General features: G+C 35.5%; 2 protein-coding genes across 4 annotated transcripts in view; one reads left to right on the top strand and one right to left on the bottom strand.

Annotated features, from left to right (window-relative positions):
• Positions 1-5584, top strand: part of LOC129801813 (uncharacterized) — a 17204-nt gene extending 11620 nt beyond the window's left edge. The window contains exons 4-5 of the mRNA XM_055847156.1: positions 2085-2248; positions 5375-5584. Coding sequence (XP_055703131.1) covers positions 2085-2246 — 162 coding nt within the window. The 3' untranslated portion in view covers positions 2247-2248; positions 5375-5584. The remainder of the gene's footprint in view (positions 1-2084; positions 2249-5374) is intronic.
• Positions 2835-26544, bottom strand: LOC129801819 (zinc finger protein 1-like). Of its 3 annotated transcripts, none has more exons than XM_055847169.1 (6): positions 25940-26544; positions 15073-15550; positions 14768-14971; positions 14466-14696; positions 5364-5512; positions 2835-5303 (listed from the first exon to the last, which is right to left on the bottom strand). In XM_055847169.1, the coding sequence occupies exons 2-6, from the start codon at positions 15439-15441 to the stop codon at positions 4841-4843; spliced, it is 1416 nt and encodes a 471-aa protein (XP_055703144.1). In that variant the 5' UTR covers positions 15442-15550; positions 25940-26544; the 3' UTR covers positions 2835-4840. The 3 variants fall into 3 exon arrangements, with proteins under 3 accessions (XP_055703144.1, XP_055703146.1, XP_055703145.1); XM_055847171.1 differs by having other exon boundaries at positions 14768-14950; XM_055847170.1 differs by lacking the exon at positions 25940-26544 and adding an exon at positions 20525-20945.

Here is a 26544-nt window from a genome sequence, read left to right as displayed (position 1 = left end):
ACTTCAGCTCCAAATCGAATTTGTATGCACTCCGAGTTAGCTCACGTTAAGAATCTCACCTACATAAGCCGGTTAGGATTATCTATCCCTTTCATTTATTTATATACCTACATTTGATTTCTTAATATTTAGAGAAATTAGTTAAAAAAAATGGTAAAATTGCAATCATGCACTGTGCATATTGCTTCGGCCATATGAAAGCAGATGAGGAAGATATCGGCCGCGAGTGGAGCAGGTATCGGTCGAAAAATAAAACCCTTTAAAAATATTATAAATTTGAATATTTTTCTAATTGATTACGTGGTAATCGAAGAAACACTCTCTGACATCCACCCCTTACCATAATCCAACCATCAGCACCAGTTTTTACCACTTTCCAGGGAGATTTTTGGTGAATGGTGTCTGCATCCTCTCATTTTTCACCATATTTTTGATGCAATCTTGGAGCTCGAACTTAAGCACAAGAAATTCAGTTTTGGGCTTGATTCACGATCCTCCAGTTCACAAGTTTAACCCTTTAAGGACGAGAAGGTCAAAAATCGAGGATCAGAAAAAATCATTTTTCTAACTTTTTAGAGCAAAATACAGCATTAGAAGGCCGTAGGAAACATTTCATTTTTGGGTCACGGGTGACCCAATCGTCCTTAAAGAGTTAAATTATTCTTTTTCCTACGTAGTACAAGATTACCAGTGATTTTCTTTTTAAATGTCTTCCGGAAAGTTTATCATTCAGGGTTATTCTGGACACTCCATACTTTGCAGTCGTTTTCAAGAAGATTCTCGTGCCGTCATGGCATCCAACACATTTTTCAATCCTTCCTCTGATATTGCAGTTTCTAAGACATCCTTCAAGATGTTTAACATTGATAAAATACAAAATTCACACTGGGGAAATTCTTTTTCACAACAAAAACATAACCGACATAACCTCTACTGCTCACGAAAATGACATCGAAATGCGATGAGAAATGGTCGATCAGATCTGTACTTGGAACAAAATGTACTTCTTCTCAATTAACAAATTAATTGTAACTATGCGTAGCGAGACAATTAGAAAGTGTTCTGATACTAAAAGTAGAATAATTGAGTAGTATTTTTTTTTCATTCAGACAGATTCATAAATAATTTAAATTAGGTATAATTTCTTATTTTGTGTCACTGAAATTCTAGTATAAAATCATAAGAATTTGAGAAATGGCTACTTTTTGATTAAGACTCTGACACAGTGATTCAATAAATTAGATGAATAATTATATTTTCTTAAAAAGTCGACGAAAAACTTAATTCAGATAATTATATATGAACAAATGCAATATATTTTTCATTAGATAATTGGTAAAACGTAGTTAGTAATTTTTAAGTTAAATTGGTGGTCAATATTTTCTGCAAGCTGGCCGATACAAAGTGCATGGTCGATATATACTTTTCTTACCTTATCTTGAAATAAGAGTTCAAAAGTTATAATAAAATTAATTCCCGTTTTTCCTAAACATGGCCATAAGTGGTTGCTCCACCTTAAACGATAAATAATGCGAAAGTACTTTTTAGGTATTGCATATAGGGTAAGTGTGCCAAATTTCGGCGTAGTTGCATGCAAGCGTCGAAGTTTCAAGTTTGAAATGTAATATTTTAAATACAAATTGATTTTTTTTAAGTCTTTCTTCTGAAAGAGTGTTGCTTGGAACCTTGTAAAGAATTTACCGTCTTGATTTACTCTAAAATCATTCTTAATACATTTTAAAATTAATAAAAATATAGACATAGCTTTGGTGCCCTATTTCGGCCACCTTCATTCTCATAGTTCCTTGTCCTGCGAGAATTCTTCCAATATCTTTTTCACGTCATCTCGTTTGTCGAAGCTACATTTTTTGTTATTCTTTTGCATTGTATAATCTCTATCTAGAGTATTTAAAATCTAAAAGTTCATGGAAATTCGAGGAACAAAAAAGGTGGCCGAAATTGCAAGCCGGCCGGAATTTGGCACACTTACCCTAAGTCACGAGTTCGAGCACTTCGCGTAGCCTGGAATGCTTTGTCACTCCTTTTTAAGATTTTCTTTAGTAATTTATTTGTTTTTGTTTTAGATCAAAACGCACATTAACAATATATGCTACTCGTTGATTGCCATGTGTGATGCCAACTATGGTCAATTCATTTTAAGGAGTTGCTCGGAATCTTCCCGGAATGTGTATAAAACATTACTAAGTGACTATACAAAATACTACAAGTTCCAAGGGAAAATATGAAGGTGAGATGGGCAAATGTATAATGAATTGTTTTGCTGCTGTACCATTTTTATTTTTCTTAAAAATGTCTGCGTCCAGTATTGTTTCTTTATACTTTTTCATCTACACATTTAATTGGTTAATGCATTTCTTTTTATTAAATTCTTTGTTGTCACGCACATTGTCATTCATACAATGATGTCTTCTAATCAGTCGCTAAAATATAAATTTAGTTAGTTTTCTCATCTTTTATGATGGGATTTTTTATTCATCAAAAGGGGAAGAGGGAAGGTTTTCTTTTTTGCAAATTTTTCACTTAAAAATTATATTTGTTCCTTATAAAATAGTTTTCTTTCATTATTCTTGTGTGTGTGTGTGTTTTTAAATACCATTTTTCTTCTCCACTTTTTCGGTTGTCCTTAATTAACATTACGTGTTATACAATTGTTGTTTCCTTTCAATATCAATATTTTTTGTTTTAATTATATATATATATATATATAAATAATTTAGATTTACGCTTTTTTGTTTAAATATTTTTTTTTGTTCAATATCAATCTTATAATTATGTTGAAGCAGTGTTTTTAGTTTCAATTTTATTTCAATCTATTTATTGTGTTCTTTGTAAATGTCTTGTCTCTTTTTTCTTGGAATTTTTTTTTTGTAATCAATTTTCTAATTGTTCTTTAGCATGTGAAATTTACCATGAGTCATTTTTTGTACTATGTTCTTTTACTTTTCATCTTTTTTTTATCATCATCAATACATATAAAATTACTTTACTATTTTTATTATTCATCCATAAATGTTTCAGGTTTTTCTTCCATACAATATACATACTTATTTATTGTTTACTTCTGCACTAAACATTTTGCAATTTATTTACTTTTATCAATAGTGAGAATTGTTCAAAAGAAAAACAACATACAGTTTCTTGAATACAAAATCACGATTTTAAATTTTATGCAAAATAATATAGGGTCATTTGCCTAAAGCGAGACAGTTTGGAAAGTTGAACAAAGCAGTGTGGAATGTGAGACACCTCCTTAAAAACTTGATAATAAATCAATTAAATATTTAAATGTTCGTTAAAAAGATTATTAAACTTAATTTTGTAATTATTTGAGAAGTTAAAAATGCAAAAATCGTTATTAAACAATCAAAGGGTGATTTGCAGGAAGAATTTAAAAAATGTATTGCATGCGTGATATTCATAACCTTGACACGGTAGTTGTCATTTTCTCTGTTTCTTATGGAAGTTGCTAGGAAAATATCAAAGTGTTTTGTTTGATTTTTCGGCATAATTTGTGGAATATTATTAAGTCCGCAGTGAAAATCGAAGAACATACATCCATTTAAAAGGTGAATAAAAAATATTTGTGAAATATTACATTTAAAAAGGATAGAAAAGTGATTTAATTTCGTGTTGCTTTCAAAACAAATTTTTTGAAATTTTGGACAAGTTGATTTTGTGAATGAATTTGGTAGTTTTGTGCAGTGAAATCATGTTAACAAGAACGACAAAGATCCTTAAGTATCCGGAGAAATAGTTACAACAGCAGTTAGCAGCTGATAAGGACAAAATCTCCTGGAAAAGGCTGCAAGGATTTCCAGATTCCGAAGAGCACTTTTTCTGACCGAATGGATAGTAAATATCGCAAAAACACCTGGAGAAAGACAAAGTTCTACAGAACTCCCAAAGCAAGTGGAAAAGGATTTGGGCGGATGGGGAATTGAAATGTGCTAAAATTGCATCCGCTTTAAAACTATAACTGCTGGACAGCGCGAGGCGTCTGTTAAATTTACAGAACATCTTTTTGGTTGGACGTCCAGAAAGTTCTTGGTAATTAGTGTTCCTCAACTGTTACCCGGACATAAAGGAGGGATTAGCATAACCATTAAATGTGCAAGTATACAGAGAAAACCCTCAACATTTGATTTTCTACATATTTCGTATGAGATTTTGTCATTAATATCACTATGTCCAACTTTCCAAAAGTTTTTGTCCAACTTTCCAAAATTTTGTCCATCTTTTCAAATTGTGTTATTTTTTAATTTCCGTGAATTTTCCGATTATTCGGTTGCAATATTTAATATCAACTGTTAAAATTCTGTTAAAATATTTGTCAAAGAATCCCATGATACAAAAAAAAATGGTAAAAAATAATTACTTATTCAGTTTAAAAATGCATTTGAAATTGAATTTTTTCTTAAGTGTCTCACTTTCCACCATTCACCCTAATTTCTTTTCAATGAGTTCTAAAAAAAGTGAGAGGATATAATTTCGGAAAGTATAAGAAATCTTTTATGTTTTCTTTTTTTTTTGTTTATATGTTTTCTTAAGATCAGGATAATCTCCCGAAATACTAAAATATGAATTTTTGAGCAATTCTCACTATATATTTTCTTTGAGGCTGTGCCCTATTTCGACACTACTTGAAATTGCAACTCAAAATAAAATATACATAAACTCTTGAAATAAATAAAGAAAAAAAAATCATAAATAAAACAATATCTATTATATTTCTTGCGAAAAAAAATGGATCAAACAGTTAAACGATCACAAAAGTCTAGAAGTAATTGAAGATTGGGGAAAAATTTGGGAAGAGTAAATTTTAGGACAAACACGGTGATTGCTGATGCCCACCATTCTGTGGCTGTCCGTTGTGGTGGCCCGAAGGTGGTGGCTGGGGGGCTTGTTGAGGCGTTTGCTGGCCACTGGGTGCTTGATTGGAGCCTAGTGAATAGGGCTGTTGCATGTTGGGTACAACAGCTCCCTGGCCACCACTTCCAGCCGGCTGATTTTGCTGACTGAGCTCAGCTTTTACACGTCTGGCAATGTGCGAACGAGTGTGCTTCCGCAAGTGGTCCTTGCGATAAAATCCTTTACCACATTCATTGCAAATGTGCCTCTTTTCTCCCGAGTGGATGACAAAATGCAGCGTGAGCTGCTCTTTGCGCTTGAATGCTTTGAGACAAATAGTGCATACGAAAGGACGTTCAGGATTGTGACTCTGCTTATGACGAGTCAGATGGTCTTTGCGCTTGAGAGCGGCATTGCAAATGTCGCAGATGAAGCTGAAAAATAAGAATTCTATAAGTCTTTGTAAAGCCAAAAAAAATATTTTTTTCTCTTACCGTCTTTCCAGATTGTGCCCAACCAAATGCTGTTCTAGCAATCCACGCTCTGGATATGCCATCTGGCACTCGGGACAGCAAAAGAGTGTACTGCCATCCAGAGCCGTCGTGAGACGAATTTCACCTGGCTTAGGACGTGGTTTCTTTTCCTAAAATAAAAATATAATGTAAGTTATCTTTAGAAAATTGAGTTCGAATTATAAAATATTACTTGAAGATTATGAGGATTTTTTTTATATTATGAACTTGAAAGATTTTCTTCCAAACGTACGACTTATTTTGGAACGGAGGGAGTAATTGCTGTTCCAAGAAAAAAAGTCATTGATAAGCCTAGATCAGCTTATAGAGGTGAGATTCCTTCATTGCAAATTTGGATTGTGGAAAACTCGAACGATATTTATACATAAATAATGCAAATTTCGTTTAATAATTCTTAAACTGTATGTAACATATTATCATTATTAATAAGGAAAATTGGATGAAAAATATATGAAAGTGTCTGAAAATCTTTAAAGTCGATTATCTCGAAAACTATGATAGATAGAGGCCACAAACTTTACGTCCGTTTAGAACCTCTGTCAGCGACCCATGAGAATCCGCGAAGATATTCATAACCCACGAAAAATACGCGCCCCGCAAAAATCCTCGAAAAAATACGCAACCCGCGAAAATCCGCGGAAAAAAATCGCACCCCGCAAAAATTCGCGACCCGTGAAGATCGGCCAAACAAATCGCGGATCGCGAATTGTATATTTCATCTTACAAATCTTCGAATATAGGCTCACTATATTGAGAGAGAGAGAGAGAAAGGGAGAGTGAGAGCGTGCTATATATATGGGAAAAGCTTGTCCGATGCCGCTTCTCCCGCTTTTTTTCCCGCCTGACGCTATTAGCAAATTTTCTTAAAATTGAAATCTTTAAAGTGAAATATTTCGAGAACTGTTCGACGAATATTCGAAGATTTCGAGATAAACTACAAAACGTGATTTTTAACCGGTTTAGAACCGGTTTTTCAAGAAACTGATAGCACAGAAATCGTCGTACGCGCGAGTAGATATAGTAAGGCCATGTAACTCCGACGATTGCAAAACTCGGATGCCGCGACCGATTTAACTCCGATACATCCACTTAAAATATAATTTATATTTTTATTTCTGTAATTAATTACTGAAGTATCATATTATAACTATTCTACTTTAAGAAAAACCAAAAATTATATTTTTATCGGTTTAATAAGTGGGTAAAAGAAATATTTTTTAAGCTCGGGTCAGCTGGGTTGTGTACTAAAAATTTAATTTCTGAGAAAATTTTGCTGTTGACAGCTCGTCGCTGGAAAAAGTTTAGTGTTTTTTCTATATAATAAAACATTATTTGCAATCAAAATTATTAATAAAAGTTAGTGTAGTTATTGATCTACAAGGTGAGTAAGAGTTTATTGATAATATAAATAATTCATACAGAAATAAGTGATTTTTGTGAATGTTTACATTTCGATGCATGTCGGATGCGGTGAAAGTCAATGTTTTGGTTCAGAATTTGCATTGTTCAGGACTCTTTTTCTGTTTCAGATGCCAAAGGGAACAAAAGAAAAGACCTATAAGGACAAGCCCTACTCTAAGGAAGGTCTTAGGAATGCCTTGCAGTGTGTACGAGATGGTTCTACCATAGCATATGCATCCAAAACATTTAATGTCCCAAGAACAACACTGCACAACAAATTGACTGGCAGATACCCGGAAGAGTGCCCCAATGGCAGGCCAAACGACGCTTACAAAAGAACAAGAAGAAGAGCTTGTCAAATGGATCCTGGGATGTGCGGATGGCTGGCATCCCATCGGGAAGGAACAAGTTCTGGACAGCGTTAAACTCATCTGTGAGGTCTACAAAATTCCAAACCATTTTACAGCTGGAAGACCCGGAGACGTTTAGTTCAGGAATTTTCTTAAGCGTCATCCAGAGCTCAGCATGCGCAAGCCAAAATCCTTCTCATTGGAAAGAGCTACTGTCACTGCTGAAGACCTCACGGAATGGTTTCAGAATTGTCTTGGATATTTCACAGAACACAACCTTCTGAGCATTTCACCAGACCGTGTTTTTAATTGCGACGAAAGTGCCTTCTTTTTGACACCGGAAGATGGAAATGTCCTGTCGAGGAGAGGTTCACGTGTAGTTCCATCTCTTAAAAATTCAGGACCGAAGCAATGTATCACAGTACTCCTCAGGGTGTCAGCTACTGGCGAACTTGCTCCTCCAATGGCTGTTCATAAAACTGACATTACTCCAAAAATTGCCATTCACAACGCAGAAGGATGGAAAATGGGAACGTCACCACAGAGTGGCTGGATGGATGGGCCACTTTTCTATGCTGGTATTTATTTCCCGAAAATTGTTTTCCAACATTCAGAGGAGTCCATTATCAATAACCAGCACGATCAGGCCACCGACAATAATCCTTCAAATGATCCAGTCATCCCTGGAAACCAACTCTCTGCAACTTCTGAGACTCAACCGATCTTCGACACACTAAAACAATGCTATTTCTGGCCAGGAGAAATTCCAAAACGTCGTCAGAAGAAGAGGGTCAAAGCCAGCAATGTCAAACACCAGTATATTGTATCTTCTGAGGAAATTATCGCGGAACAGGAGGAAAAATTGAGGCAGGATTTACAAAAAAAGAAAGAAATTGCTGAACGGAAGTTGACCAGAGAGAGGAACAAAAATATAAGGGCAGAAGAAAAGGAGATAACACTAAAGGAGAAACACATGGTAAAGGAAAAGGCTCAAATGCCAATTGAAACTGAAAAGAAAAAACGTGGAAGAAAGTCAGCCAAGAAAACCGAGGAAAAATCAAAGAATTGAGTGCAATCTTAAAATAAATAAAAATATATATAATTAAATAATAAATTAATGAAATGAATTGATGGAATAAAACTCTAAAAAATGTTTTTGAAATAATATCTTCTCATTTTTATGCATTAAACTTTTCCTTAAAATGAGCATCCGAGTTTCATCGAATTCAACGGAGTTACAAAAAAGCATCGCAGTAACATTCTTGCGCATATATTAATATTATCGTAATTTTATTAATTTTCATCAATATTATTGCTAAAATTCTATTTCTATTATGATTCTAAATTAAACAAAGAATAATTCTATTGATTTGGAATGGCGAAAAAAATATTTCATCAGTCCAAAAACAAGCATTAAAGTCGCACTCAATGAAAAGTATCCGGATTACCTCTCTTTACTATATATTTAAAAAAAATTTATGAAGATATCTCTTTCCAAACCAGAGATATTGCGTACTACGGACGGCCGGACCCGAAAATGGCGGCTTATGATTTTCGGCATTAGGGATGTTCAAAACATATACCCTATGAATTTCAGCTCGATCTGAACACTTTGAGAAAATCCGAAGATTACAATAGGTGTGATTAGAAGGAATCACACCTAATAACGGAAATACCCAAAATTCGGTTATACAGACCATGATATATAGTATGTTTATTGCGATATAAGTGTATATTGTTTACGATATGTTTATAATCATTATTTTTATAATGTTATCAACAGATTTGAACCGATTTAAAAATCACTCAAATGATCCCCCAATACAGTTTAAAGAAATAAAACTGATTCTTAGTGAAAAATTACTTATCGGTTTATTATCGGTTCACAATCGATTTGAACCGATTTATCACTCAAAACATTGATTTTTTATTCCTTTTTCTTAAGGAGTATTGCTTGTAAAGTTGTTGACAATTTATCGTCTTTATTTTCTCTAAAATCATTCTTAATACATTTTAAAACGAATAAAAATGTAGACAGAGCTTTGGTGCCCAATTTCGGCCACCTTTATTCTCATAGTTTCTTGCCCTTCGGGATTTCTTCCAATGCCTGTTTCACGTCATCTCGTTTGTCGAAACCACATTTTCTGTTTTTATTTTTCATTGTATAATCTCCAGAGTATGTAAAAACTATAAACTCATGGAAATTCGAGGAATAAAAAAGGTGGCCGGAATTGCAAGCTGGCCGGAATTTGGTACACTTACCCTAAAGCAGTCTTCAGACTAAAGGTTTAGCCCAGTTCCCGAACGCCTCAAAATCCTAAATAGCGTGCAATTTTATTGCTTTTTGAGAGCCTAACAAGTCATTTATCTTTAATAATCCAATTCTAAGTTATTTTTTTTCCCAAAAATTGGGGATTGATAAGAAATTAGAGCAGCTAAGCCATATAGCTAAGCCTTAGGTCTGAAGCCGGTATAAGGAAACTACGTCAAATTTCAGGCAGCTTGCAATATTGGACTGTTTTAGCGGTTTTAGTTCCTAAAAAATACATTTTGTTTTAGTTTCCTTTTTTAATTTCTAGAAGTTGTATAATGCCTAAGGTAGAAAAGAACATTAGATTTACGAACGAGATGCTGTAGAGAAATCCTTGCAAATGGTCCAAAACGGCAAAGACTTCGAAAAAAAGTGCTGCCCGATATAGCACACAAAGCAATATAGTAATATCATTTTTATGCTATTTTATTATTTAAATGTTATTAGGAAAATTTTAGTGGAAACTAAACTGCTTAAGGTAAAGGCTCTGTATTCGGCCAGTTCCTCACCCCAGCCAATGGAATTATTTAACTAATTTTATAAACGTTTTATAGTCAATTTCTATGAAATATTCACTGAGTTACACTGAATTTATTTAAAAAAAAAAACCTTATACAGTAGACTCTCACTCAATCGGCTCTCTTTCAATCGGGCGACAAATTTTGTTGACAGTTTTCACGCTTAATTATGAAGCTAATTTGCTCAAATTCGCTGCAATTCTTCCTAATTTATCGTGATTCTTTATAATTGAGCGCTTTTTGTGGAATTTACAAAGGCTTTGATGCTAAATTCTATCGCTAAACCGGATGACATTTTGCCCCATATTCCCGATTGAGAGAAAGTCTACTGTAGTGTTAGACCGGTTAGACCATATTATAGCAAATCTAAGTAAATTGAATAAATAACCCCATTGCTGGCCGAGTTGAAGAATCAGCCGATTACAGGATCTTTACGTTATTAGCGATCCAAACAAGAAAAAAACATAATATTTTAATTTTGAATAAAAAACTAGTGATAAGCCTAGATCAGCTTATTGTAGGTGAGATACTTAACATGAGCAAACTCGGATTGTATGCAAATTCGATTTAGAATTTAAAATGAGAAATTATAAAGCAAATTTGGAATCAATTTCTGAAAAATTGCAAACTTTATTTAAATCAAAATATCTAGGATGTATATGAGCTGACAGAAAGACGATAGTGGAATTTAGACTAGAATCTCCTCTATAATTTTACTCCAAAATTTGATCTTATCGGATGCTCGGTAGCCAAGATAATTCAATATTTTTTTGTTTTGGAACACGTTTTTTGACCACAGCGGGAATGTTATCCATGTGACCCATTGAATTTTGTAAGAATTTTCTTCTAAGCATTATTTAAAATAAAGTAGTTGAGTAAAAGTGGTCATATCAGCACTTGCGTACTTTCGCAGCGTTATTATGGGAAAAAATAATTTTGTTTCATAATAGAATGACAAAATCGGACAGATGGCATAATCTTAGCAAAAGATGATTTTTGTTTGGACAACCTCCTTTATGGCCTCTATACACTACTATGGGCAAATAATGGGCCCGATCGAAGGACATGTACACTGTTACTAAAAGCCGCGACTTCTGAATTTTCAAATAATAGATTGTATTCTCTCTTGGTCTTCTCTGAGCCAAGTTACAAACTCTAATAACTTGTCCGAAATATATTTTCTTGCGCGTAGGGGAGACCGGGGCAGATTAGCCACGCATTGTATTAAACAGTGGGATGTTATAGCCTGTTTAGAAGGAATATTGAAAGAAACCATTACTTATTCGAAGAAAACATATCCCATCCTATTTATTCATTGAAATATTTATCAGCCTATTGTAAACATTTGTCTTATAAATTATACGCAATGAAAAATTTCATTTGCCGCCTAATTCTGAACAGGACTCCCTTATATGACCACTTTGAGTTACTTTTCCAAAATGAGGTAACAAACTTTTGACGTGTGAATATGATCAGCTAGCAAACAATTTTTTTTTATATGAAATAAAATAAATTATCTTTTTTTAAATACTAATACAAAATAGAATCTACGCATTAGGGGAAAGTGCTCATACTTTGAACAGTCCGAAGATTCATAATGACTAAATTTTTAATAAATGTGACTCATCGCACACATATTTTAAAAACTAGGGGAAAGTGGCCTTTTTCAAATATATTGCGGAGTGACATAATAATAATAATAATAATAATAATAATAATAATAATAATTTATTGATTGATGCCCAGGTTACGTAACACAACAATAAGGAATTTACAATTAACAATGAGGACTATACATTTATTTAGAAACATAGAACAAATTTGGTCATAATCAAGCTTGGGACCGTGCAGTCTGGGCAATTTCACCTACGGGCAACCAATTTGCAAAAAGAAAAATTTTAAAAAGTAATTTTTTGTATTGGGGGGTCCATGGTGGTGGACTCGACTGTCATAGTTGTGAGTGAAGCGTCTGAAGAGATATACTTCTCATACACATTGTAAAACCGAATAAAAATTGTAAATTGAACAATATATAGGAGAGACTGAGGCAAAAAGTCACAAAACGGATATTTTTTTACAAGCTATTCGATCGCTTCAAAAATTTCTAATTAGCACAGTTTTATAGGAAATTTACCGCTCTACAACTTTGTGAAAGTAATATTCCTCTATTTTGTAAGGAAATACATTTATCGAGCTGTTTTCTAAAAGGTAATTTTGTGAACATTCCCAAAAATGGGGCAAATAGTATCAGACATTGGGTATTATCATATTTTGATTCGCTTCATTACAGGCTTCCGTAAATTTGAAAAAATACCTAGAGGACATATTTTCATAGAAAATTTATTCATCTACACCTTTGTAAAACACCATTTTCTCTGCGAGAAAAGTGAGAAAACGGAAAAGCGCTTTTCAAGCTATTTTAGAAGAAAACACACAAAAGACTGCAAATCGTTTGACCAATGCAAACAACAAGCGGCGAGACATGATAATGACGTTTCTTTTCGCCGTGTTACATCAGAAATTGCTTAGCTTTTTGTTACTTTTTGCTCTATACCTTTTGTTACTTTTTACCCCAAGTTGTCATTTTTAATAAAAGGATTTCCGGAGAAAAGAACCTTTGTGAAATTCTAAAATAGGTAGCGGATTCGTATTCAAAAAATCCAAATTATTTAGAAAATTTCACCAGTGCATCAATTTTGGAAAATAAGTAGGGGAAAGTCGTCTGCCGTCAAACGAAAAATAGAGTTCCAAATTTAAGATTTTTTTCTGAAGAATCCACAAAATGGATTTTATTTTCTACTACACCAAAAAATTCTCTTGTTCACTCGGCGTATATGATTACCTCATTTAGCACTTGCAAGTCCTCAGTTTTTCCTTCTGAGGAAATTAAAAAAGTGATGTCGATTTGTATGAAGGCAGCTGGCATAGTCTGCTTTCAAACGCGAGGCAGCTGCCTTTAAATTTTTTTTTTCACTGAGAATATTGAATCAATAAAACTAAATGGGCTATAAATGATTAGATTGAAGCCTAACGCACTCACTAAAATCATCACTGCAGTCAAAAGACATTAAACAATAACTTTTCTTCACATTTTTCTGAAGCACTGTTTTGCACATGAAAATTTGGAAGAAAAAGCCATTGAAGTTGAAAATTGTCAACTTGAAACATCCCGGCCGGAGCAAGATAGCAGGTTATAAGTATTTGTATGACGTTCGTCAGAGAAAAGTAGGAGTTCGATTTCACATGTTTTGATGTATGGAAAGATAGGATTTAAAGGCACACGACATTAGCATTTAAAGGCTGCTGCAGGGTGATATTTGCAAATTTTTGCCACCCACAAAAATTGTGTCATCTGAACCAAAATGTATTAACAGAAATATTAAGCCTGATTAACCTTCTATGTGTCACAATGGAAGATTTATTTGTAAAATGATTTTTACTATGAAAAATCACATGATTTGTGGAACATCAAAATTACAGTTTAGAGCTCATTTTCAGTTTTTTTGATCTAGCATCTAGGAAATAGGAGCTAGGCTCTCCATTTTTTGATGATTTGTGAGGATGATGGATAGCTACCTAATAGTTAATAGAATATAATTTATGCTTTTGAGAACAACGAAAAAATCGCAACATTTGAAGGCTGCTGCATTTAAAGGCAGACGACTTTCCCCTAGATAATAATTGTTATTTTCTGCAAGGAAAATATTTCAAAAATAGGACTAAAAATTTCGATTTTTTTTATTTTCTAAATTCCTTGTTCGAATTCTCAGAAACTTACGACATTGAAGAAGATCTATGGAGGCTATCTATAGAAAAAAATTTGAGCCGCTATCTTTTTTAATTTGAAAGATATTGAATTTTGAATTTTTCGATTTGTGACTTTTTGCCCCAGTCTCCCTTACAAAATGGCAATAAAAGCCTATTACTGAGAGAAATCCGAAAATGTTAAAATAACATTCCGAAAATGTTTATTTTACCCTGCAGTATTGATCCGAAATCGGTGTAAATATTATGCTTTTAAGGTGTATTAGGGGTTAAAGTCACCCTTTTCCATGTTAATTTTACCCTTAAAAAATTGTAAAATTAACATAAAAAAATGTTGATATATTTTTACACATAAAAAGTGTTAAAGCTATGAGGAAAAAAGTTAATCGCATCCCTGTTTATTTCTCAGTGATGGTACATTAAAATAAATAAGAAAATAATTTTTGCACTCTTTTCCATTACAATAATAAAATAAGAACATAAATTTTAAAGCGGTTCTACTCAACTATTACAATTTTGTAAAAGTTGTGTCTCTGTAATAATTGTGAATGAACGAAATCCTTATTTAATTGGGAGCATCTATAAAATTATAGGAACGCGCCACATTTATCTTCCCAATTATGGATTTTCTCTAATGACTGATAATATTTATATTTAGTTTTTGGTCACTAAACTAAAATACTGATTAGAAATTAAATGATAAGGATAATTGTCTAACCTTCGGTGGTTTTGGAGCCTTCTTCTTCTTCTTTTTCTTGGTACTTGTAGTTGCTGTAGTATTTGTTTGTTGTTGGTTGTGATCATTCGTGTTCGTATTGGTCTGCTGATGACTCTGTTGCGTCTGTTGTTGATGCTGTGTTTGCTGCTGATGCTGTTGGGCCGCCTGATGATTTAGGTTGGCATTGTTTGGTGGCAAAAGACCAGCACCGAGATTATTGAGGTTCTGCGACTGTTTTATGGCCAAGTATCTAATACATTATTATCTACTAGGGTTGATTTGGGGGATGGATTGCTACTTACACTGAGTGGATTCTGCGTCTCCTTTTTGATGCTCTCGGCTGAATACTTGAGGAAATGATGCAGACTGAGAGGTAGTGTACTTGCTGGCAAGTGAGATAGGTAGTCAGCGACAGCGGAACTCGGAGTTAAGGATTGCCAGCTGGGATTGACATTCTGAAGAACTCGTTTGGCGTCAGTTTGTTGCTGAAGAAGATTGCACAAGTCCTTAGCATTAGAGGGGGGGAAGAGGATGGCAAAGCAATTGAATTTGGCATTTTCAATTCTTTTCCAATTTGACCATGTTGAAAATTTAATTAAGATTCTACCTGAGGTATTTCCGGAGGCTGTTGTCCACCAACGGAGCCAGAAAGTGTTGTCTGCGGATAGGATGAAACGCTTGATGACGCGCCTCCGCGTTGTTGTTTGTCGGATACCGATTGTGTGTCCTGGGAGTAGGGTGTTGTATATTGGTTTGTGTGTCCATTGTATTTATTCATGTTGTTCACATCATCAGGTCGAAATTTGCCCAGAATAGGCGCATGTGGCTGGTTGAAATGGGGAATGTTGACATTGCTGGAATGGTAGCGGTTTACATTGTCAGGAGCTGAAGTGGATACCAGAGCACCGGATGCGGCAAATTGATGAATTCCTGGGATGGTTCCTGGAAAGTGTCCTCCGAATGGAGAAAAATTCATTCTTATGCTTCTTTAGTATTCCTTGTTAATCAGAGACTGCTTCAACGAGGTCCAACGCTGTCCTCCTCCAAATCATTCAACAAATTCAGACTTGAGATTACGAATATAGCTACAAAAAAAAATGAAATTCTGTTTTAATTTACAATAATCGGTAATACGAGTTAATTTACAAAGGAAAATCCTATTTAAAATACCCCACGTGTCCTTCACGACCTTGTGCTTTTCGATGAATGTGGAATAAGTTTACTTTAATAATTAACAGAGAAAGGTAGATTAATTTTCAATTGACGTCCTGTCGCAATATCATGAAAAAGTGATTCTTCTAGCTACCGCAAATCGCATGATCAATTTGATGGTATGTTGCCGAAGGGAGGTGCAAATTGCGGCGAAGGTTGCCGTAATGAGGGGTCGCCGGCAGGTGAGGTGGTGCGCATACGGGAAATTTTTGTGACGTTTACATCCACAGAAATAGCATCTACCACTCTCATCCCCGTCCGTCTCATGCCTCTGTGCCCATAATCAATCGCCTGGCCTAACTAAATTTTAAATCTAAGCTTTATTCGGATTTTCATTCAATCTCGAAAATCCTACTCTTTTAATTACCATTTCTGCAATTAGGTGTGATTCCTTCATAATCACAATATTATTACTGCTCGAACTCAAAGAGAGAGCAGTTATATAATCGTCTTTTTTTCAATTTTTCAGTGTTCTGGAGCTTAAACGGTAAGAGATATCGACTTCCAGTCTTAGATGACCTCCAATAAAACAACAATATCTCTCGACGTTTTTTCCCCTCCAAACCCATGTTTTTTCGGTTTTTCTCAAAATTGGCCCAAGCTTTTTCAATGATTTTCGGACATGTTTTAGAGGTAGTCCAGGCGAACATTTCACCCAAACATACTTATTGGAAATAGGAAGATGAAAACTTCCTCCGGTTGCGTCAGGGTTGTTTATCCTTTCAGGACAAGAAAAACACGTAGATCTTTGCCAAAGCTTTCGACGCTAACAACGCGCCTTCCTCAGTGGTGAAAATCGTGAACAATATCTCTGAAAATTGTCGTATTTTAACTCTTTCGCTCCTAATAAGGAAACACCAGGGTAACACAGGATTCAGCCGGGAAAGCACCTCTCCGGACATTGAACACAGGCCAACTGGTTGGCCGGCTTTCCCGGCTGAATCCTGTGTTTCCCTGGTGTTTCCTCATTAGGAGCGGAGGAGTTAAAATACGACAATTTTCAGAGACATTGTTCACGATTTTCGCCACTGAGGTAAGCGCGTTGTTAGCGTCGAAAGCTTTGGCAAAGATCTACGTGTTTTTCTTGTCCTGAAAGGACAAACAACCCTGACGCAACCGGAGGAAGTTTTTATCTTCCTATTTCCAATACCATTTCTCACGTCAGTACTTATACAATCAAACATACTTATGACCGGAAAATTCGCCATTTTGAATTATTGAAGGTCAAAGGTCAACTACTTTGGAGGGCCCATTTTTCAACCGATTTGGTTATATTTGGATTTTTGGAAAGGTATTGAAATTCTGAACCAGCATGTATTGGTCTTCATCGGTAATGAACCGGTTAAGTACCAATTTTTAATTATTTTTTCGGAATTTGTTTTTACTTGACTTGTTAGTCCAGACGCACATTTCGCCCAAACATACCTATGACCGGAAAATTCACTATTTTGAATTATTGAAGCACTTTGGAAGGCTCATTTTTCAGCCGATTTGGTTAAATTTGGATTTTTTTGAAAGGTATTGAAATTTCGAACCCGGCTGCATCGGTAATAAACCGGTTGAGTGCCGATTTTTGAATAATTTTAGCTCAGATTCTTTACAATCTCAGCTTTTGTGGTCACACGTGAAATGCGACCTCGTCAGATCGGGCCCAAAATTTTGGATTTACACGTTTTGACACTCATAGATCACGAATATCATATGTGCCAAAAACCGATTTTCGTGGACGTCCCGTCCGTCTGTCCGTCCGTAGTATAACCTCTTCTGGAGAGAGAACGGAAAGAGATATCGACAAGCGGTTTTCGGCAGAGGTTAAATGTCGATGGGTGGCTAGAAGTAGGTGATGTCACATCCACCCCCACCCCCTCCTTCCGCCATTTTGAAACCCCCAAATTTTGATTTTTCAATAATTCAACCCCTATGGCATCGATCGTTCTCAAATTTTAGTATGTTATAGTTAGGCCGAAGAGGTTTCGATCAATCGAAAAAATAGCTCCCTTCGAACCCCCTGTCCCGAACTAGTAAGGGGTCGGATCCGTTCGCCCCCCCCCCCCTCCACCATTTTGAACTACCACCAAATTTTGTTTTTTCAAAAACTCCGCCCTTATAGCATCGATCGATCTCAAATTGTAGTATGTTATAGCTGGGCCTAAGAGCTTTCAATCAATACCAAACCTAAGGTCCCCCGACCCCTCTGACCCGAGTTAGAAGGGGTCAAATATTGAATTTTCAAATGGCGATATCTCCGGTTCTAATTTTCGGAATTCGAAAAATTTTGGTATTTTGGAAAGCTCTCGAGAATTTCCACAACCATTGTGACACCCCAATTTCATCCGATTAATCGAAAAATCGATTTTCAATTAATCGATCTCGAATATTTCGAAAATCAGACGATACTTTTTCTTTAAATTTTAATATGTTATAGCTGAGGTCGAGACCTTTCCAACGGTGGGTCGTACTCCTCCCTCGATGTTCCCTGACCCGAGCTATAACCAAAAATGTCTTGACCGGAGTGCATTTTTGGTTTTTCTGAAGCGATTTTGACAAAATTTTAGTATATATCGACGGTTCCAGAATGACAACTTTTCAGGAGAGCTTTAAGTTAAGATTTGAAGTTAACGATTTCCTATGCTGTCCGTGTAATTTTTTTTCGAAAGTCTCAAATATCTCGTTACCCGAGCATCGGATGACCACCAAATTTTCAGAAGTTGTAGATCTCGGTCTCAGGAACAACATATCTCTCGGAGTAATATAAAGCTTAGTCGACTTAGCATAGTATGGAATGGAGCCGTCACCATTATAAATAAAAATGATAATTATTTAATCGATATTATATCTGAGATCAAGATCTTTCTAACGATGAGTTCCGTCCGATTCTACCCCAACTCACTGTACCCTGACCCTTACTATATCTATATGGACCGGACTCTATCTCCAATGTTTATTAACCGATTTCAATGAACTTTTTTTTTCTTTTGTTCGCCTTCCCCACTTAGATCATTTAAAATAGAAAATGACCAGTGATAAGCCCAGATAAGCTTATGGTAGCTGAGACTCTTTACAGGCGACCTCGAAATGCGTGCAAGTCGGGGTGCTTGCAACTCGGAAAATACGTGAAAATTCGATTGTGAGGTGAATTTTAGTAGTGAATCGCGTCGAGCCAATTTTATTCATTTTGACTGACAAAAAGAGTTTACTCGACGCGACTCTTTACCCCCAAAATTCAACCCACAATCGAATTTTCATGTATTTTCCGAGTTGCAAGCACCCCGAGTTGCACGCATTTTGAGGTTGCTTGTAAACAATCTCAGCTACCATAAGCTTATCTGGGCTTATCACTGGTTTTCATCCCCTATAAATAAAGTCCCCTAAAAAATGTTTTTTCGGTTTTTCTCAAAATTGGCCCAAGCTTTTTCAACGATTTTTGGATATGTTTCAGAGCTAGTCCAGACGCACATTTCGCCCAAACAAACCTATGACCGTGACATTAGCTCTGAAAAATGCAACCGGTTTTAGTGTAATTTTTTCCCTGTTTTCGTACACATTTCACGAGATATCTCCAAAACTACGCAGGTTGCCAATTTAGGGTTTTCGGTTGCCTCTTCGTTATTAAATTGGCTTTTATCTTGTATTAGTGTTTTTGCTAATTCATTCTACAATGACAGAAAACAGCTAATAAACTCAAAAGTTTTTTCGGCTCGCTACAAACATATGAGAAACATAGGAAATGTCATGCCCCTGCCTATGACCGGAAAATTCGCCATTTGGAATTATTGAAGGTCAAAGGTCAACCACTTTGGAATGTTAATTTTTCAACCTAGGTTAAATTTGAATTTTTTGGAATGGTATTGAAATTTCAAACTCGGCTGCATCGGTCTTCATCGGTAGTGAGTCGGTTGAGTACCGATTTTTTGATTTTCAAATGCTTTTGTGATTTATGAATCAATTTGATCTCTAGTAGATCAGTAATACCAAAAGATCATGCATTAAAACTAATTCACGGTGAGCTCTATCTCGTGAGTTCGAGCATTCCGCAAAGCTGGAACGCTTTGCCATCTCTTTTTTTTATTACCATATGATATTTTTTTATTAATAATAATAATAATAAAAAGGCATAGGGGAAATTGGAGCACCACCAAACACTGTAATTTTTTAATCATATATTCGACTTTAGAGTACAAGTCTTACAGAAATTTATAGGCATTATAGGGATGCTTGTCCACTGAAGAAATGGTCGAGATAGTACCAGTAGTTTAGAAATAAAAATTAGTGTTTGGTGCTACCCCGTGTTTGGTGGTGCCCCAGTTTCCCCCATTCACTATTTTTTAAGTTCATACGATTTCAAATTTATAATTTTTTTCTCAATCCTTATGAATTTCTTTTCCTCAAAATCTAGTATCGGTCGGATAGTGGGGTTTTTTTCTGCAATGAGAATTTCCATAGCGCTGCCGTACTTAGGGTAAAATCCAGGGGTAGATTGGAAAAATGTGCCTGACTGAAAGCAGAAATTGAAAATTGTGCAGTGGATTTGAGAGTAGAGGGAGTGAATGACAAAAGGGTGAGAGTGAGTGCATTGTATTCAGTGGTGAGTGAGAGAGAGTAAGTATGCCTAGGGGATGGAAAAACGTTGGTCTGCGTAGTGCCTCTTTTCCACCAGACTCGTACCACCATTTTGTGGTTATTCAAAGATGGGGTTGAGGGTGTATTTTACTAATTCAGCGAATTTTCTCCTATATAGAGTAAAAGTCAAGGAAATGGTTGGGGGGGGGGTCCTTCTTGGCCACTTGAGTTCTTGGTGTGTGACCAGTTCATTGAACAGAAAGTCTTGTGGGGGATCCCTCACGTACCACGAATATGTCGTCGGAGGTGTGGGTTTGGAAAGTCACTGGAGGAACCAGTCACACTCAGCGGGTAGATGAGCGCAGAAGGGGTGTTCTCGTGTAGGGAGTAACTTTCACTTTTCTTTTGATATTTCCCAACCAGCAAATTCAACACACACACACATACAACATATACACGTCTCTCTGGCAAATTTCACTTTGAGGCACTTTTCATCGTACAAATTTTCCACCCTGCACTCTTCAACTGTGCTTTCTTGTTCTCCTTCTAAAATAAAATCAATTATTCACAAATTTTATATTCATATTCCTTTGAATTTTTTTTTAAACGAAATAATATGAACTCTTCGTCACTTCCGTGATGCTCAAAAGTCAGCAGAACGATAAAAAAATCAATACAAATGGAGCGTAGCACCGCAATTGACCCCATGGAACTGTAAGAAGGAGGACACACACTTTAATGATTGCAGTACACACAAGAAGTTGGAGGGAATTAAGCGACTACCCTCTCACAGATCCGCTCGTTTTCGGGGATTTCAATGAATTGCTAGAGTATGGGTAAATGTGAGAATGTATATGGCCACCTATTCCGCCGGCGCCATTCTCTTCGTATCCTTCGGAAATCGAACCAACGACTCCTTCATATTATCATAGACGAAAGGTAGAAAATTTTACTCATACATACAAGTCGCCGATAGGTATCTCGAAGCCCAACGGCTTTTGCCGATTGCCCGCTCGACGCGTCGATGATATAAGAGAGACGAGAGAAATGATGAGAAAGGAGAAGAACGATGTTTTTTCGTTCTGTTTAAAAAGATTTATGTTTCAGTTAGGGTAAGTGGGACATCCTGGAATGTGGGGCAGCTTTGAAATTGTGATTTTTTTCCTATGTTGGAAAGGAACTGAGCCTTCATGCTGCAATGACCGCCTAGAACCGTACTTCTTCTATATGAAATATTGTATTTTTTGAGTTGGAGGATATATTAGAAAAATATTACTAATGTAGTTTCTCTATTCTTTTTTCCTGTTCTATCATATTTCCATATTTCAGATGAATATCAATCTTTGCATAATCTTTTGGAATCACTGATCTACTAGAGATCAAATTAATTCATAAATCATAAAAGTATTTGAAAAGCAGAATATCGGTAGGATAACTGTCCTAATTCAAGACCATTTCCAGACGCTTTAACTTTGACAGAAGATTCAACACATTAAGTTCATATTTTTTCTGAAGAGAATTACATAAATTTGCTCCTTGACTCTTCTAGAATGTTACTATTTAGTGCAAATTCTTTAAATTGAGTTTGAAAACTACTTTAATACAAGAAAAACACACAAGTGCAAAATGCTTCTATTGGAAACAATTTAATCCAAATGGAGACAAGGGAAATTTTCCAATTGGAGACAAACACTAAGTGATTAAGAAAATAGTTTATTTAATCATTTTTTTAGATGGCATTTTTAGTATCCTCATTCTCGCCTTTTTGCTCTTTTACTTTTTGATCATCTTTTGAACCGTTTAAGAACTTTGCATTGTCTATACCGTTACGATCAAATGGTAACAAGCCGTATCCTCTAAATCCACTTTTTGCTATATTTTCGAGATTTAAGAGTGGCAATGCATTTGATAATACCCTTGCAAGATTTCCTGGTTTCAATCTGTCTCCATCATTTTCCATTCTCCACTGAGCTAAAGCTCAGTGGAGAATGGACCACCTTTTCGCCTTTGGGAGAAAGCATAACACTAGTTTCGTCTAGATTAAAGATGCGATCAGGAGGGAATTCCAGAAGATCTTTCGATTCTAAGTATTCACGGGTTTTCTCAAACCAGTCAGTGATGTTCTCAGAGGTAACACAGGCTCTTTGGGTGGTATATGATTCTGGTTTACGATGGCTTAATTCTGGATGTCTCTTCAAAAACTTCCTGAACCAAGCATATCCTGGCCTTCCATCTACAAACTCATTGGTGATCTCGAACTTCTTACACATGAGCTGTACAGTGTCGAGGACTTGATCCTTAGTTATGGGATGCCATTTGTCAGCGCATTCCAAAATCCATTCAACAAGCTCGTCTTCCATGACCTTTGGTAAAGTGGGGCGCCGTCCCACACTGCATTCCTCCGGATATCTTCTAGTAAGCTTATTATAAAGTGTTGATTTCGGAACGTGAAACAAAACAGACACCTCTTTTAGTGATTTTCCACGACGAAAGGCTTCCAAAGCTTTGTTGAGTTGCTCTTAAGTGTAGGTTTTGTTCTTTTTCCTGGTCTTATTTTCCTTTCCCATCTGAAACAATAAGGAGATCGCTCCAATAAACCCATATTTTCGGTGTTTCCCATTGAAGCACTTGCGCACATTTCACAAAAGTACTTTTTGTTCAGAAAATATGTAATTATTTTAATTGAGCACTTCACTTACGGTTAACAATAAAGTTTAAGACTTAATTTCACTAAAATTTGCCAGATACAGTGCATAAACGTCAAAAAATTAATAAACAACAATCAGCTTACTTGCCTTTTTCATAAGAAAAAATGGTCGATCGATGAATTTTTTCGACGGTGAAAAGTTACACTGTCAATTGAAATGAGACTTTTAAATGTTAAAACATATTTATATGAATGGATTTACGCTTCATTTGAACCACAAGGAACTAAATAATAAAAATATAGCACAGAAAATATATGAATAAAAATATAATTAGAGTATTTATTATGGAAAAAATAAGTTTCCATTTGGAGTAGCAAAAAATTTCCAATTGGAGCAGGTTTTGAATTAGCTTAATTTACCCTACTTAACCGATTCATTACCGAAATGTTCACCAGGACCAGCTCTAAAACATATCCAAAAATCATTGAAAAAGCTTGAGCCAATTTTGAGAAAAAATTGGAAATACCTCAATTTTGACCTATTTTTGGGGGATAGGGAACGTATGAAATGGGAGGGGGGAAATTAAAGAGGTTGGGTACAAGATAATGTCATTTGAAGAAGGGTCACCGAAGACCGGAAGTCGATATCTCTTGCCGTTTAAGCTCCAGAACAGTGAGAAGTTGAAAAAAAGTCGATTACATAAGTGCTCTCCCTTTGAGTTCGAGCAGTAAAAAAGAGAGGGGATAGTAACGTGATCTAGTGCCGCACCAATAAAAACGCTTTATAAAGTGACTACCGAATACATTCAAACCTCTACCTATCGTCTATGGTAATATGAAGGAGTCGTTGATCGAACTCCCAATCACACAATTCACATTGTACGGTTTCAACGTGTGTGTCTCTTGTTTTTGAACAAGGTATTTGAATGTATATGAAATACAATCATGTGAAATTGTTTATATTTAATTTTCCATGATGACATAAACTGAAATGTCAATATGACATTTGTGACATTATGGATCGTTAAAAACAGTTTTCTATTTAAATTTAAATTTAGATCACACCTTGCTTAGAAATTTAGACTATTTAACAAAAACAAAATACCCATAATACATAATCAATTATCCTTATACAAATTTAAGTATGGTATTTCTTCATTTTTCAATAAGTGTATATATCTAAAATTTTTGGAGTATCTTAAGAATGGGATGTTAACACCTGACAAATCAGAAATGAATTTCATATGGCATTTTACTTGCTCAATTTACTGTCCTGTCCTATTCAATACATAAACGCACCATTTACCAATCATGTACGTAAATCCCATTCGTGAATATCATATCCTCACACACTACCATCCTGGCAGCCATCTCTCACCGCTGATAAATTTTTTTTCACAAAAAGTGTTCAAATGGGGTGCTTTAGTTGAGGTTGGAGGTGACTTTATTCCTCAGCACTCAAAATTACCTTCACTTTCTGCCGTCGTCGTTGGGGTTGTTCATGGAAATTTTTTGCACGTATATTGACGTTCAAAACACTTTTCCGGGAACTTTTATTCTGTTCAAGAAGTGATTTTTTTTCTATAAAAGTATTTTTTGATAAAAATGTCTCAAGGGATTTTAAGCTCGATTCTCCTATATCTCTGACTTTCAACCCCTCAACCATAGCATTTTGATGACTCACACCAGTTTTTTAGAGTGTGTAAGAATGAGACAGAGAATGGGAGTATGTACGAGAGAATGAGAGGGAGTGGAGAATCAGAGAAATTCAATGAGAGAAGTTCCGCACCCTCTTGTCGTCATTTCGACTCACCCTCTGCACCACAACCCTCTGACTACTCAACAAAAAGTACAGTTGCAACCAAAAGAATTGCAACATTTCATAAAACATGTTCGGTATAATCAGAACAGTTTTGTCGAATTTTAAATAGTTTAACCCTTTAACGACGAGACAATTTTCGCTGACCGAAAATGAGCAATAAAAATGAAACCGATAAACAAAACTTGTTAAACGTCTTACATCTAACCTTCGAAAAGCCAACAGAGTGTGATTTGGTGTATTTTTGTCTATATGACCGATAGGGACAAAAATAGCCCAAAAATGTAAGTAACTTTTCTGACGAAACCAATGACAGATAATTTTTATTCTAATGAAAAATATTATGTTTGAGTGTTGTAGTTTCTTTTTCCAAAACGGTTTTGTATAAAAACAAAATTGGAAGCATAAAAAATAATTAAAATCAATTTTCATTATGAGAATTTAAAAATTCGTCATTTTTTAGCATAAAAATTTACTATATAGCAAATAGCTGGAGACTTGCAAAAAATATCCTAGATTCCTTCAACCTTCTACTTTGCAATTACGTACAAACATAAGAAGAAAATAACTTTAGGTAGTCAGGAAAAATTATTTTCTTTATGGGACACCGGTGTTCCAATCGTCCTTAAAGGGTTAAAAATTAATTATATTTAATCAGAACGGTGACAAAAAATTGTAAAATGAACATTTCTTGACTTATTAATAAAATTTATCACATTTTCTCTATGATTTCAAACAGTCGCACACTCCGTACATAGACTTGGAAAATTTCAAGAAATTTCATGAATTTCCGCGTAAAGTAGGTGGCGACTGCTGTGAAATTTCTGAAATTTCACCATCTCCGTACACTAAAGTATTCTCATAATTTAAAATTGCACGAACAACATAAAAAACTATATACAATGAAGAAAGAGAACTTTTTTTTTAGTATTGCCAATTAAATTAGTAGCTATACATATTCAGACTACAATCTTTTTTCAATGGCTATAAAATTTCCGTGTATATATGCACAGTATTCACGAAAATGGATTTTTAATTATAGTTAACTACCGTATTATAAATTATTTTTCTTTTCTTGATTAAAATAAAAGCAATTATAAGTTGCTTTTTCAACGATCTCCACTGTGCCTAACCAACCCCCAAAAGTCTCTTTCTCACTCTCAAAATCCTGGCCCCCAGTGAACGAACCCAGAGGAATCACAAACACAAGGGCATGAGGTGCTCATACAAACTCACATTGGGTGTTGGTGTAGTAGGAAAAAGAGTTTGGAACGTAAAGCCGTTCGTCCTGGCCGCGCACCGCGAAAATCCTTCCACAGAGAGTCACTCTCTCTCTGTGTATTGCACACCTCCCGTCCAGAAGTCTAGAGAGCGCACCCCAGAACACTGCTGCTGCTGGTCGGACGGAGGAACACACCAAACTACTCTCGCGCCTCGTTGACGACTGACGGGTGGAGGGTCGTGTGTTTTGGGGTGCGAGCGATTGAGTCGGAGTCGGGGCGTGCAGGGTGGTGGAGTCGGGGTCGGGCGGACGTCGTGACGATGAGGCGACGGAGTATTGAGCTGTACAAATACATTTACACATGTGTCGCGACGTATCTCAGTAACACAAATGGAAATGTATGCGTACTGAAGGGGAAGGTTATGTATATAGTCCTCTTGAGCCTGGGGCTAAAATGTCAGGTTTACATTTTGGCATATAAGAAAAAAAAGCTATAAAAGGTATCGAAAAATGATTTAAAAAAATTGCCATTGGATGTATACCTAAAGTATTCTTAAAGATAAATCTTAAAGATACATCAAAAACTATCCAGAATTGCTTACACTTGTAAAACAGTTTT

The sequence above is a fragment of the Phlebotomus papatasi genome, chromosome 2 (assembly GCF_024763615.1).
Source record: "Phlebotomus papatasi isolate M1 chromosome 2, Ppap_2.1, whole genome shotgun sequence".
In the NCBI taxonomy this organism is placed as follows: domain Eukaryota; kingdom Metazoa; phylum Arthropoda; class Insecta; order Diptera; family Psychodidae; genus Phlebotomus; species Phlebotomus papatasi.
This window is presented reverse-complemented; position numbering and strand designations above follow the sequence as displayed.